Raw genomic sequence first — 15,100 nt, 5'->3', positions numbered from 1 at the left:
TCACAGGCATGGTTACACAGGGGGAGGGGTGTTTTGCCGGTATAGATGCCCGGGGTGCAGCAACCCGCTTACTGGATTTTGAAGCGTGGCGGCGGTGGCGCGGCCGGGGCCCGGTGCACGGCACCGGGGGCGCGGGGGAAGCCGGAGGAAGGGACCGGGCGGGCAGCGCCGGCGGAAGGGGCGGGCCCGGGAGGCGCCGGCGGCGCAGCGGCTGCATGGGCGGCGTGTGGGGCCGCGCGGCGCGGCTCGGCCTCCCCGCGGCCCGGGCGGCGGCGGCGGCTCCGGTCAGCGATCGGCGGCGGCTGGGCTGGCTGTCCGGCGTCGGGGCGGGCCCGCTGCTGCTGCTGGCGGCGGCGCTGCCCCGCGGCCCCGTCCGCCCGCCGGTCGCCCTCGGTGCAGCGCCTCACTTCCTGCGCGCCGGGGCGGGGCGCGCGTCCTGGGGCCGCCGTTGCGAGACGGGTAGCAGCGCCGCTGTCCACCTCGCCGGGGAGCAGCCGGCCGCCATGCCCGCCGCTGGCCCTGCCGCCAGCCCCGCCGAGCCGCAGGCGCCGGCGGGCGACGAGTCCGTCCGCCGCGGCCGCCGGAGGAAGGCCAAGGTGGGAGCGGGCGCCGGAGCCGTCGGCCGCGCGCCACGTGCCGCCGCGGGGGCGGCCATTTTGTAGGGCCTGGCCCGGCCCCGCCGCGGGCTTGAGGGGCCGGGAGGGCCCCGGGCACTGGGGTTCAGGCGTTAAAGCCGGATAACAGCGTGCTGCGGAGGGGGCGGGCGAGGGAGGCGGTTTCTCTGTGTAACGCCTGCTTTCCCGCAGCAGGAGGAGACCCAGGAGAAGAAGCTGAAGCGGCGGGAGAAGCTGAAGCGGCGCGGTAAGGCCGAGGGCGAGCAGGCCCAGCCCGAGGAGAGCGGGCTGGGCGACGGTGACCTTGAGCCCCCCCTGCCCAAGAAGACAAAAAAAGGCAAGGAGAAGAGCAACGGCCCGGCTGGAGAGAGCGACAGCCCCGAGCATACGGTGAAGCCTTCTGCTGTAAGCAACGATGTGACATCCCCAGCAGCCCAGAGCGCATCTGGCGATGCAGCCGCTGGAGAGCAGGACAGCGACACGGAGGTAGTGAGGCTCTGCTAGCAGATCCCATGTTTTCCCTAATTAAAGTCCCGCTGGTAATGAGTGGGCTTAATAACACATACTGGGTGCTGTGCGGAGACTTGCGGCGTGAGGGCTGTGGAAGCATTAGGCTGCTGTTGTAGGCAGCGTTTGCCGCTGTTCCCCTTAGATTTACGGCACCTGATGCTGGGCATCAGGGAGTGCCTGCGACGTGCCCGTTTTCGCCCAAGCTGCGGGTGGGTGAGTGAAGCACCGCAGTACGTGCACCAAGACGTGGCAGCTGTCTCTCCTTGTTGTGCTTTCCCTGTCGCGGTAAATGCCAAGCCGTTTGGAATAGCTTGTCCTGCAGTGGAGTAGGCTAGCTATCGGGAAGCAGTTTCCATGTACTAGCTCACCTTTGTGCGGCAGCTTGTTTTGTGTCCTGCAGCGCAAGGGCTTCTCCCTGCTGCACAGGCAGTCACCGTCTCGTAAATATGCATTGCTTTGTGCTGTGACAGCGCTTTCTTTCCTGACAGGCCCTTTGAAGAAGTATTTGGCAAGGTATCCTGTAAGGAAAGGTCACGGTTATCCTCATTAATTCCCACTTCTGGAGTTCTTCCTGTTCAGATTTCACACTTGGCCTCGCACACTCGTGCAAGAGGGCCCCGCAGCTTGCCTTTCCCTGTCTAGGGCCTTCTGTGGGTAGTTTTCTCTCTTGTGTTTAAGATGGGAACGTGGATCAAGGGAGTGCTTTTTGTACATTGGGTGTAATGATGTGATCGCTCGGATCTTTGAAGCAGAAGCTAAATAGTGAGTTTTAAGTAAGTAATGGTGTGCAAAGTTAAGAAGCTGTTTGCGTGGTGTACCGAGTAGGTGGGATTTAGAGGGAAATTCCTGCTTCACACAGTGAATTGTGACATCAACTATGTTTTGCTGTGAAAAAGAGTTTTCTAAAGATTTTAGTGGACTTCAGTTAAGATTTTTAACAAGTAGTTTCCCTTTCCTGACTTGCTAAGCGTACGTGCACAACGTGGTAAGATCACACGGAACGGGCAGTTGTTCCCTTTCACTTGCCATGGGTCTTAAAAGGTGATGCAGATATATCTGAACTAGGGATGAGATAGCAGTAGTTGTGGTTTTTGAACAAGTTGTTGCAGGTAACAAGAGCAGGAAGACCTTTGACAGGAAGTCTTTACTTAAGCCTGATGTAAAAACAGGATTCATTTGTAGGAATTCCGTCACACTAACTGGTGCAGCCTGTGTCAGTGTGTCTTGTCTTCTAATACAGGGTGGCTAGATTCAAGTTTCCTACTTTACACTGTGATGACGTTTTTGTTTGTTAAGTTACCTGCATCACAAGGGCTTTCTTTCTCTTCAAACAGAAAGGAGGTAGCTGGTAAAACTGCAGTGATAAAGTAAACGCACAGCTTTTCTTGTGTGCATATGTAGGGTACGTTATTTGCTCATCTCTTAGGGGTAATAAGTTTGTTTTTTTTCTTTTAGGAGCTGACAGAAGAAGCAAAAGAAGGCGCCTTCTCCAATTTTCCTCTCTCCCAAAACACCATCAACCTCCTCAAAGGTTAGTTAATGTGGCAAAAGAAATTTCTGTAAGTGCTTGTCCAGAATTGCACTGTTACCCATGCAAACAGAGGCAGAAGCCAAGGGTGAATTGTCCTAAATCGTCTTACATTTGTTGTGGAGTAAGAACACGGACATGAGCGGTCACTGTAGATTCAAAGAATCTACTTTTGTTAGTAGGACAGAGTTTCTGTTTTGTTCCATTTCAACTTCGGTCATTTTAAGGTGAGTTTATTCTTCCATGGTGTGGTGGTTATTCCTACATATACATTCTAGACAGTGTTTTTCTTCTCATCAGCATCATTTTACTTACTATGTATCTTTTTTTTAATTCCAGTATCTGCTCTCTACAGTATCACTTCTTCAATAAATGTAATGGTTTCCTACATGAGGACTATTTGGCTCTTGTGAACAGATTGTCTCTGATTATTCTTGTACTTTTGGGCATTTTCATATGTCTTCTAGATTAGTTTTATTGTGGATGTAGCCACTGTAGAGTTCTTGTTGTACTCTGTGTTAGGAAACTGTGTGGTTCTTGTTTCCCAGACAAAATTCTCCTAGTTCCTTTACATTTTCCTTACTCCAAAGTTTCTCTTGGATGGATTGTTTAACTTCCACTGTGCAAAATCTCTCTCAAGTTTTAGAATATCTTAAAATAAACACCCTCACCTCCTCCTCTGCCCTCAAAACCAAGCTACCGCAAAATCTTGGGCTGTATCAGAAAAAACATGTTTTGGTTTTTTTTTTCCCCTTCTTTCCCTCCAGTTGTCTTATGCCACACGTCGTAAAGAAGGCTTTATTTCATTGTGAAATAAATGAAAATACTTAGCTATGTGTTTAAGGGTGAATACTTTTTGATCTAGAGTAGGAGAGAAACCACACAGATGTGTGTTTTTTCTAACTTGCACCTTCTGTTGTGTACAGGATTTGACATGATGTGTCCTATATTTGGGCTAGTTATATGTGCGAGCTTCTAATTGTTCAGCTTACAGTAGAATCAGCACCTTTTAATGAAGCCTCTTTGGATTATTTTACAGCTCGAGGTGTAAAATACCTGTTCCCTGTGCAAGTGAAGACTTTTCAGCCCATATATGACGGCAAAGACCTAATTGCTCAAGCTCGAACAGGAACCGGGAAAACCTTTTCCTTTGCTGTTCCGCTGATTGAAAAGCTTCAGAGTGTCTCGCAAGATGGGAGAAGAGGCCGTTCACCAAAAGTAACTTACCACTTAAGGGTTAACACCAAAACCTTAGAACACAGCAGTTTTCAAAAGTGATTTTGTAATTGCTGTGGGGACTTTTTTGGGACTTCTTTCTCCTTTATTGGTGTTTGCAATACTGAACATTTTCCTCAGATCAGGAGCTACGATGTGACAGAGGTTTTGCAGCATCACAGTGATAACATGTTTCACTTTTAGGGTTCCTTGTGACCTTAATTGGGAGACTGCTATTCTCAGGAAGTTAGCGTGCGGCTTTGGGGTTGAATCCCCTGCCTCTTCTCAGGTAGTGGTTGAGTCAGCTGGACTTGTCTCTGTTCACTGAGGTTGTTTCTCACTATGGTGATATCACCATGGTGATAACTGAAGGCTTTTGTTTTTTTATTTTTCCCTCATGTCTGCAGATGCAACTTAATAGATGCAAGTGGTGTTTACATTTCTGCTTAAGCATGAGATGGAATTGGTAACCAGATCCCTGTGATCAGATAACGTATTCCCACGCAAATGAAGTGTATATATTTATCATTAGACTGAAAAACTGTTACAGTCTGCAGATTTGTTGCCCACTTCATCCTTCTATTTTATTAACGTCAAAAGTGTTCTAAGTTTTAAAATCTTACTGTCTGAAAGATTTATAGAGAATAATTCAGCTCTTTGTTTTATCATTTCATTCTTAAAAGAAAATGGAGGGGGGAAGGATAGGTACTGGAGGAAGGCAGGTAGGTGGAGACGGAGGATATATGTCTAGAGTGCATCATGCTATGTATCTTTTAAGATCTTACGTCTCCAAATTGTTAAGTGGCTGTTCCTGTCCTTTAATGCTGAACTGCGCCTTCATTGTCCTTGATAATGTTACTGAAGTGTCTATTTTATCTGGTATTAACTTAAGAAAAAAAAATGTTGCTGTTCTACGTCTCGGTTATCTTGTAATGCTTTGCCTCATTTCCTCTTGCTGGCTATGAGGCTGTGATGTGCAGGCTCCAGGTGGCAGGAAATATTCCTGGGACGGTGGGGAGCTGTGGGCACCTCTGCAACAAGTGTAGAATAAGAACGGGAGTACAAGCTGTTTGACATGAAGTAAACCCTTTTCTTCTAGCACCCTCTCCCAAGCACAGCTGCATTTTTGTCCCTTTTTGCTCCCTCCAGGTGCTGGTTCTTGTTCCAACCAGGGAGCTGGCCACTCAGGTAGCCAAAGACTTCAAGAATCTCACCAGGAAACTGTCAGTGGCTTGTTTTTATGGAGGAACTCCGTATAAAGAACAGCGTAAGTAAACGCTAAGGAACTATGACTGGATTGGAGTTGACTTTCTCCAGATGCATCCCATGAATAAAACTAGCTTTTTTCGCCCTCTTTCCCCCTGCCCTCACTTCAGTCAGGAACCATGACATTGCTTTCAAAGGAATGAATTGGGTTGAATTATTTTAGTGCCAATAAATCTTTATTTAAAATAATGGTTGTAGGTCTGCAAAGTGACTAGTCCTTTTAGTTTCTTCTTCATTGCGTGTTGTATGTTTTTTGTGTGGACGTATACTGGGACTAGACGACTGTCCAAGGAAAAGAGAGAACTGTGTATCTGCGTGTGGCTCTGTCTCTCTCCAGGGGTAGCTGTGAAAAAGAATTTAGCTGAAAGACTGAAGCGTTCTTCTGTGATAAAGCCCTGGAGGTTTCTAATGCCAGCTCATTGCTGCTTGGAAATTGGCATATCTTACTGTGACTTTGCTTGTGGTTTAGCTGGTATTCCTGACAGAGCAACTTGGACCGCCGTTAAGCTTACTTGTTGGTTACTCGAACTGGACGTTGTGCTTTATTCAGAGATTAAAGTGAAGGGCAGTAGTTTTTTGATTCTAAAATTGGAAGTGTTGCTGTGTACTGGTAGCTTTTTACCTTGTTGTCTCTTAGCATTCTGACACTGTCCTTCTTTTTCTGTCTTTTCTTCCAGTTGATCTCCTTAAAAGTGGCATTGATATTCTAGTGGGAACTCCTGGACGGATCAAAGACCACATTCAGAATAGCAAGCTGGAACTTTCCAGCGTGAAGCACGTTGTTTTGGATGAAGTTGATCACATGTTAGACATGGGCTTTGCTGAACAAGTGGAAGAGATCTTAGGATTTGCTTATAAAAAAGGTTAAGTTCTGACACTGGGAGGGGAATAGAGTACAATGCCGAAAACACAATTACGCTTCTTTGAAAACTGCTAGTGAACCCTCAGCTTGAATCCTTTGTGCGATGCTAGTATTGGACCTCAGAGAAAAGGGTGAGGTAGAGTTGGAAAAGGTTCAAAGCAAGGTGACAGATGGCTGAAGGGCTGGAGTGGCATCTCTGGGAGGGGGGGGGGAAAAAAGGCAAAAAAGCAACAAACCAAACCCAACTCTCTAAGCCTTAGTGTTCTTCATCTTGAGAGAGGTGACTGAGCATAGGGTTAGGGTTATGATGTGTCTGTACACTTGTCATCACAAAAAGTTGACAACTAGGGAATATTTGCTCTTTTCTGACGTAATGGGCATTCAGTGAAGCCACCAGGTAGCAGGTACACAGCAGAAGGAGGTTATTTTTATAGCGTGAAATTCCTTGCTATGTTGTACTAATGCCAGAAGTTTTGAGAAGTGACTTAAGTTACTGGAAGTAGAAATATCAAGGATTACTAAAAGCAAGGGTATGACTAATGGCTCTGGAAGTTACAAAAAGCTGGTTGCTGGCAGTGTTTCTTCACATCTTTGTTAACTGCACTTGACTACTGTTGGAGACAATATATGAGCTTCATGAATCTTAGGTTTGACCCAGTACAGCCAGTGTCATTTTTACTTGACTGTTCCATTCTCCCCTTTTCTGCAGAGTTGGTCTTTGTCCTGACAGCCCAAAAGTTTAGACAATCTTCTAAAAAGGAAATCTGTATAGGTTTTGGAAGAGCTGTTATAATTATTCAATCTTAAAAGTTTTCTTCATAACTGGAAAATAAATTGTAGGGAGTAACTGAAGCCTTCTGTGATAAAGCTCTGGAGGTTTCTTTTGCAATGTGTGTTTCTTTCTGTTTGATCCTGTGGAGCTATGAAGGTAGGTTAAACTTTTTCAAGATACTGTTTGTTAGATTATCCCAGGTAAGAACAGTTTATCTTGTTATATAATTCTTCCCGCCGGTCTGCAGAGTGTCCTTTTTAGCCTGCCTTTTTCCTATGCATATAGCCATACTGTTCACAGCTAGTTAGTATTGGAATGCCAGGCAAGGAGGGATTGAGACAAGAGTTCTTTCAGGCACGGTCTAAACCATTTTTAGAAGATGATCCAGAAATGTCTTGCATTTTTTCTCAGGCAGGATGAAAGATTCAGTTTGGTCCAGTTAAAATTACTGTAATTTTGCCTTTGGTATCCAAAAGGTATTAAAATTGTGTTCATTGCTTCTAAGTTTTCTTCTTGTAGCTGACTTATTGCATGTATAAACCTCTCAATTTGAGAGCAACTCTGTTGCTTTTTTATCAGTTCTCAAGTTTCCGAGTCTGTTGCGATGACTGAAATCAGTGGCCTTTCCTTCCAGATTCTGAGAACAACCCCCAGACACTGCTGTTTTCTGCAACTTGTCCACGATGGGTATATGACGTAGCAAAAAAATACATGAAAGATGAGTATGAACAGATTGACCTGATTGGAAAGAAAACTCAAAGGACTGCCACGACTGTGGAAGTGAGTGGTTCTGCTGCAGAGCAGTGCAGGTCCTGAGAGCCTGTGGCCTGGATGAGATGGGTTCTGCATTGGCTTTACAAATGGGGATGTGGAATGACTTTTCACATGATTGACGCACCTTTTTTTAAGCAAAGCTTTCATATGGGGGCAGTAGTTTGCAAGCTTAAAAAAAAATTTTTCTGCATTCATTTTGTCTGTCCTGTGCGTGGCTTAGATTTAAGATTGATGCTCATCATGTTTGTTTCCCAAACAGCATTTGGCTATACAATGTCGCTCGTCTCAGAGAGCAGGAGTTCTTGGGGATATCATTCAGGTCTACAGTGGCAGCCATGGGCGGACTATTGTCTTTTGTGAGACCAAAAAGGAAGCAAATGAACTGGCTATGAATGCTTCGCTCAAACAGGTACTGGGGTCCGAACGGAGAGCAGCAGTTACAGATATTTGGGGGTTGAATGCCCTGAAATAAATACGAGGTTGCCACTGTGTGGATGAAGCTGTTTATGTGGGTGGTTTTAAGACTAATGAAAGCTGTTTCTAAAAGTAGAGCTTTCCAGTTAAAATACCCTCTTGGCTGTGATTATGAATTTATTCCTTTGGCTTTAAAATCGTGCAGGACCGGATCAATGGAAAATACGCAGCTTATGCTGAATAACCAGGAGATAGTAATAATGGTAATAAACAGGAGCTAGTAAAGTGCTCATATTCCATCTCATGTTAGTGTGCTCTTTGGATTCTGGTCTCTTAATGGCTTTTATTCTTTGAACAGTCAGTATTCAGGAAAATCCAACTAATATGGTATGTCAGAATGTCCTGTTGTCCTTGGAAGGTAATTTAATAGTTTGTTCAGACCTCAAGTGATCTATTGAGCAGGTTTGCTATGCTTGCTTGAATTAGCACCCTTTTTTTGAGAGTGGAGAAAGGTGCTGGATTTTTTTCAGAGAAAATCCTGTTTGATAGTGACACTAATTTATGTTGAAAGAGCAGTGGTGGGAATACATGGTTTGGCCAGTATTTGATAAATATCATATACCATCCACATTAAAATCTTGCAGCAACAATTTTTGTCTGTTGGCCCTACTGCTTTCACAGTAAATCCAATGACTTTGTTCTTGTGGCAGTATGTGACGTGTTTTTCTCTTACGCTAGTAAGTTCTGCTTTAGCATGTTACTCATTTGAATTCTGAGCTTGTGACTCTCCTCTTTCTCCTTGCCAAACACTTGGTCTGTCACTTGTCCCATTAAAAGTGGAGGTCGTTCAGATCACCTGTAGGGTTTGGGAATGCCCTGAAAACCTCACTTTGGCTTCTGTGTGTTTTGGGATGGCTTCCCAGGGAAGGGAGCAAAGTGTCCTGCTAGCTCTTGACAGGCGCTGCTCACGTAAAGTTGCTTCCATTTGTTGCAGTGGAAATGAAAGCTGAAGTGGGTCCTTGTTGGCACTGCAGACTGCAAATTGTACAGTCTGCTCTTGGTATGCTGCAAGTAATAAAATTATGGTAAAACTACTGCTTATCAGTATTATTGTCCCAGAGACAGATCAAACCACAGAGTAGGATGCTTTACATTCCTTTGGTATCAGCTGTGTAATTATTTTCTGTCGCTCTGCAAAATGTTTTGGGTTTTGTAATGTCTTTTTAGATGCTGCAGCCTAAACTACCCTGTTAAATGACATGTTAATGGTTTGTTTCACTGACAGGATGCCCAGTCATTGCATGGTGACATTCCACAGAAACAGAGAGAAGTTACCTTAAAAGGCTTTAGAAATGGCGTGTTTGAAGTTCTGATTGCAACGAATGTAGCTGCCCGTGGTTTGGATATTCCTGAGGTTGACCTCGTTATACAGTGTTCACCACCGAAAGTAAGTCATTAGGGGAAACTAAAATTGGAATTTATTTTTTTGTGGTAGAACAGTGGGTTATTCCTTTGTTTCACCGGAATTATGTTCTGATTCACAAATGAAGTGGATTTTTTGTAAATGCAGGCCTAGAATTTCCTAGTTAAGCTTTTATATTTTGAACTTTGATTAAAGTAAAAGTGATGGTTTCCGGTTACTCTGGAAAGTCGTACGATAGGTTTTGACATAGTTTCAGCATTTGTGAATCCCTTCTAAATGTTGTTGAGTTTCATAACAATCCTAAAATACTCCTGCTACCTTTTTTCTTCTTTTGAAACTCCAGTGGAGCTTCTTATTTAAAAAAACCCTTATGTCAGTAGTGTTAAACCTGAGGCAGCATACCTTGGGCAGGGTGGCATACGCAAACCAGAGTGGTTTGTGTCTAGTTACAGGTTTGGGTATAGAGACATAATGTATTACTCCGTAGTCTTCTGAATAAGAATTTAGCTTGCATTTTCTCTCTTACAATGTATAAACGTCAACAGTTTAAACGACATAAGGTTTTCTAATGTTAATTTGAATTTCTGAAGGATGTTGATTCCTACATCCATCGTTCTGGGCGTACGGGCCGAGCTGGCCGGACCGGGATCTGCATTTGTTTATTTCAGAGAAGAGAAGAAGATCTTCTGAAACAAGTTGAGCACAAAGCGGTGAGTTGTACTTCAGATCCCTGCTTAATTGAATTATTCAGCTCCTGAAAAGACTCTGCCACTCTTAGACTTTGTAACCATGGGCTGTTTATGAGTCCAGTATGGGACTTGTGTCCCGTAGACTAGTAGGTCCAAAATGCTGATATTTGGTAAGTGTTTGTAAATGCTTTTGTATCAGCCTGTTCTAATGTCTCATGAGTTTTCCCATGTTGGCAGTACTCTGTTGATGTCAGCAGGCAGACTGTGACAGGAATGCATGAGGGAGACCATGCCTCACATTACAATCTACATGTAAACTGATGTAAAGTAGCTCCAGATTAACAAAGGCGGGAATTTAAAAGCTTTAGTCTAGCTTTGAAAAAAACTTAATTTAAGTTTAATTAAGACTGTGTTGATGTTCTAAACAGTAACTAGGGGTCTCAGTAATGTGACTTAGGTAGTGTTGAGTTGTAGAGTGCTGAAAATAACTTTAACTGTAATTTGTTTTCTTGATTTCAGGGGATTACATTTAAGCGTATAGGGGTTCCCTCTGCTACAGATGTAATAAAAGCTTCAAGTAATGATGCCAAAAAGTAAGTTTATTTGCCTGTTCTTGAAAGATGTCTAGAGATGTTACCAAGAACAATGCTGTTAATGCAAAGCTTTAAGGAAATCAGACCTTTATGTGAGCATGTCTTTGCCTATGTCGTAAAACTCAGCTACTTTGCATGTAGACACTGACTTGTTTTCGTAAGGTGATATCAATAAACCTCTGTGTGCTTGAACATAGACCTTTTCATAGAACATAGTGTTCTCTAAGTTCTTGCAGAAGTTAACCTTTGTTTGTATCATCAGAAATCAATAGCAGAACAGGGAATTACTGTCATGAGGGGAAACTGATTTTGCCTGCTCAGATGATACAGTAGCAGTGTGTAAAGAGCAATACTTAATATAATGAGGAGTTACTCTGCAGTAGTGAGGGTGTTGTAGCCCCATCCCATGTTTCTTTGTATCGTTTTATTCTCAAGAGTTGTGTGTTTTATTCCATGCACCTCTGTTTACATTTGCTGCCCCATTGGTGGAAATTGCATTGACAGAGATTATTATAATTAGCAAGGATTTGACCAGTGTAAAGGAGATCGTGGTCACGGTGTTGGGTTCACCACATACTGAAGAACGGTGGGAGGTGCTGGTGTACCAAAAATAGCATTAGAGAAGTAGCTGTTCTCAGTTTCGCAGCTTGTTTTCACTGCCTTTCCCAGAAATAAGCAATTTAATGAGCTTGCGTTGAGAGCAAGAAGTGCCTTGCCCCAGCCCAGCAGTGGCATTGTACTAGTTTGCTTCTCTTCCTTGTGAAGTAAAAGCAAGGAATTCTTGGGTTTGCTGGCAGCACTTTCTTATGGATTCCTGGGTATGGCCTTAAGAATGCTGATACTTTAGAGCCTTCCCTTGATGTTTTTATCAATGCTCTTGAACACGCCACGTTGTACATCCTCAGTTTTGAACACATCTTTCAAGAGGCTTGGCTTAATGAACAGAGAAGGTGGGTATTCAGCATCCTGAAAGTGTTGAGTTAAATGAGTGGCAGTGAAGCATGAGCATGATAGCCAAGGCTTTTAGAGGTAATTTGTTGATCTTGAAAGCTATCTGAAGTCTGTGTCTTAAACATGACTGCGCTTTACACTGGCCTTTGCTGATCTTTTAAACTTTTGTTGTCACCATGTAGGTTGTTGGAGGCCATTCCTCCTTCTGCAGTAGACTACTTCAGAAAATCTGCCCAAGAGCTCATAGATGAAAAAGGGGCGGTTGCTGCCCTGGCTGCAGCATTAGCCCATATTTCTGGGGCATCTTACATACAGCAGCGCTCCTTACTCAACTCGACTGCGGTAAATAACATTATACCTGTGTTAACAAGAATGGATAATGAATTGCTTGCATCCAGTCCAAGTGTGGCATCATCTTCTCAGGCTCTTTCAGTAGGGTTTCTGAATAGCTGTTATCTCCAGCTTCTGGTTTGTTGCTCGTTCCTTAGCTGAAATCAGCTTTTACTGGCACTCTACAAGAAACCAGAGAAACTTGAAATCAGTTAGTAAATTTTCTTGTAATGAGAGTTAAAATAATTTCTCCAGAGATGTAAGAGCCAGAAGATTTTGATGCTCTAAGAGAATTTAACGAATGACATTTTGCAAGCTAATAGATTGGTTCATGCTATTGCAGTTTTCCCTTCCGAGGAAGCTTTTACACTTCTGTAATATTTCAAGTAAGTCTAGCATGTGATTACCTGATTTCGAAGAGATCTTTACAGAAGAAAAGTACAGCCCTTCCTTTTTCTGATGCATTTAGGGAGAACTTGGCCCAGTTTGTTGCGTGGTAAAACAATTTTGGAAATAGCGTTTGACTGGACTGTGCTTCTTGTATCAGTTTGGGGGGTTTTTTTAACCCCTTTTCTAGCAGTAACTTTCTGTGTGTATTGAATAAATGTGTCTCTGCTTCTGGCTAAAATACAGAAAAGCTATTGGCCTTTATATCAGTGGGCAGTCCTAGGTTAGATGGATGCCTTCAGCTTCTTAGAAGGCTTTTAGTTGCTTCACTTCTGGGAAGCTGATTTCTTAGGATTAAATACTACATTACAATAACACGTTATTGCGTAGTTCATTAGTTAGTGAGTTACAGGCTGTCCAACCAAGTTCAGCCTTGTAAACGTTTTCTCTGTTTGTTTCCTGAAGGGCTTTGTGACCATGGTGTTAAAGTGTTCAATAGAAATGCGTACCATGAGCTATGCCTGGCGAGGACTAAAAGAACAGCTCGGTGAGGAAGTAGATGCCAAAGTATCTGCAATGCGTTTCCTCAAGGGGAAAACGGTAAGATGGCCCAACCTTGGGGAAGGAGGATGTGCGTGTGTGTACACATATGGCCAGTTTTTGCAGTGATTGGGGCAGGAGTTCTGAAGTCCCAGTATACAAATGCTGATACCTCACTCTACCCCTACTCAATCTCATTTCTCAGAACATGGTAACATATCACGAGGCCCCCTGTAACTGCTGTCTATGTATACACTACAAAAAAACCCAACAAAACAACCAACCCAAAACCTTACAGCTAGTTGAGTATTTTAAAAGACACTTATTTGAATGGAGACATTGCTCCTAAATGGTGATGCAGGAATTCTCTCTCTCTCTCAAAAAAAAAAAAAAGGCATCAGAAATGTGTATATTGTGGGAGTGGTTGTTGAGACCTTTATTATTTTCATTGTAAACTCGTGCTAACAGTATATACCACTGCATTGAAAAGACAGCTGTAGAGCAGGGCAGTGACTGACTGCCTGATTGGTACAGTATCACCTGACTGTCAGCCTGGCTGTTGACACTTGTCTCCTGTGCAAGTGTGTTCTCGGAGAGCTTGTGGGGCCAGATGGCGCCTGTCTTACTTTCAAACAGACAGGCTGATTGCAGGCAATGTTGCTGTCAGCACAGAGCATTTGAAATCTGTGTTTTGTTCTGAGCTTTTGTGTTTTAACTGCTTTTTTTTTTCAGCTTATAAAAAGCTTCCCCCAAAAGACCATGCTTTCTACCGTTTCTGGTTTCTACTGTTACTGTGTATGAGCAGTTGCAGGTGCTGCCTGTCTGGAGTTACCTGTCTCTGTTCTCGGGTATGTCTTTGGAAAACAAATGCCTTTATTATTTTTTTTTTCCTGTTATAGGGGGTGTGCTTTGATATCCCTGTTGACGAACTGAGTAACATACAGGTATGTTTCTGTAGCCAGAATTGGCTTTGGAACCTGGGAATCTTGAGTTTGGTGATTGCCATATATAGGATTGAATATAGGGTGGTTTGGGAGGATAAGGTTTGTGTTTTAATAAGGGCATTGCATAGGCAACACAGTCATTAGAAAGAGCACAGCACAGTCATTAGAAAATACCCTGTCATGCCTCTTTCTCGTTTCAGGTCTCATATTACCTGATTTTATTAAACAAAATCCTATGTTCTTTGGCTAGCCTGGGTTTTGACGTCTCCACTGTATTTGAGAGTTAACCAGTTCTCTGTTGATTTCACTCCTCTTGTCCCTTTGGGATTGTTTATCCTTTGTCACAGGACTGGAAGTTGTCTCCCAAGAGGGATCTGCTGACCTATTTTGGCGAGGGTGGGATCGGTCTGGAAATGCCTTTCCATTCAGTGTTGCTTGTAATGATGTCGGGTACCTTGGACACACCTGCAGGCACATAAAGTCTCGTTACATTGGTTTTGTTTCAGGAACAGTGGAGGGACACCAGGCGCTGGCAGCTGTCGGTGGCAAAGGAGTTGCCTGAGCTGGAAGAGTACCCCCAGGAGGCGGGAAGAGGGTTCTCCAGGTTCGGAAATGGGAAGCAAGGTGACGGCGGCTTCAAGAGAAACAACTGGTTTAAGAATGGAAACCGCGGACACGATTTTAACAGGTCGCATGATTAACCGCTGGTACAGATATGGGACTGAGCTGATTTTTAGCAAAAAGTAAAAGCCTGTTAGACATCCTTCTTTGTCTTTATTCCTTGATAAAGCAGCCTATCTTTGAGGATGGCTAAAAATCATGTTTGATGAAATGACTGGGTTTTTTGGAAGATTTTTCTTTTTGCCCAGCAAACCAGCTGCTGCCGCCATTTCCCTGCTGTTAAATGCCATATGCCGCTCGAGGGGTGAGCGTTTCACCGGATACTCAGCGCTGTGGGAGATCAATGCTCTTCCGAACATGTAGTTACTGTGCCCGACCTCTTCAGCGGCCCTCGTGTAAAAAAACTGGAAAAATTTGAGCTCAAGCCCCTCAGCACCCTTCCTCGAGAGCGTCCCATGGGCCTGGGGGTTCTGGTGGCCACGGGGGTGCTCCCGCTTGCCCATCGTCGTCTGCTGATTCTGCACGCTGGGCACCGTTTGCCCTCAACCCCGTCGCCGAGGCTGTGGGGAAAACCGCCCAGATTTGAAAGAGCAGGAGAGGGGAGCGTGGGGACCCCCCGAGGAGCTCGCAGCGGGCCGGGGGCCGGTCCCCGCTGTGGCGGCGGGAA

General features: G+C 44.4%; 1 protein-coding gene across 1 annotated transcript; it reads left to right on the top strand.

Annotated features, from left to right (window-relative positions):
• The first annotated feature begins 8 nt into the window (after positions 1-8).
• Positions 9-14,575, top strand: LOC104260491 (nucleolar RNA helicase 2-like). Its single transcript, XM_059821310.1, has 15 exons — positions 9-596; positions 810-1,100; positions 2,580-2,655; positions 3,692-3,870; positions 5,017-5,134; positions 5,811-5,996; positions 7,402-7,547; positions 7,801-7,950; positions 9,241-9,402; positions 9,969-10,088; positions 10,587-10,660; positions 11,794-11,953; positions 12,794-12,928; positions 13,768-13,812; positions 14,319-14,575. Exons 1-15 carry the CDS (start codon positions 9-11, stop codon positions 14,511-14,513), a joined length of 2,625 nt encoding a protein of 874 aa, XP_059677293.1. The 3' UTR covers positions 14,514-14,575.
• Positions 14,576-15,100: the final 525 nt, after the last annotated feature.

Source organism: Gavia stellata, chromosome 9 (assembly GCF_030936135.1).
Source record: "Gavia stellata isolate bGavSte3 chromosome 9, bGavSte3.hap2, whole genome shotgun sequence".
Classification (NCBI taxonomy): Eukaryota; Metazoa; Chordata; class Aves; order Gaviiformes; family Gaviidae; genus Gavia; species Gavia stellata.
This window is presented reverse-complemented; position numbering and strand designations above follow the sequence as displayed.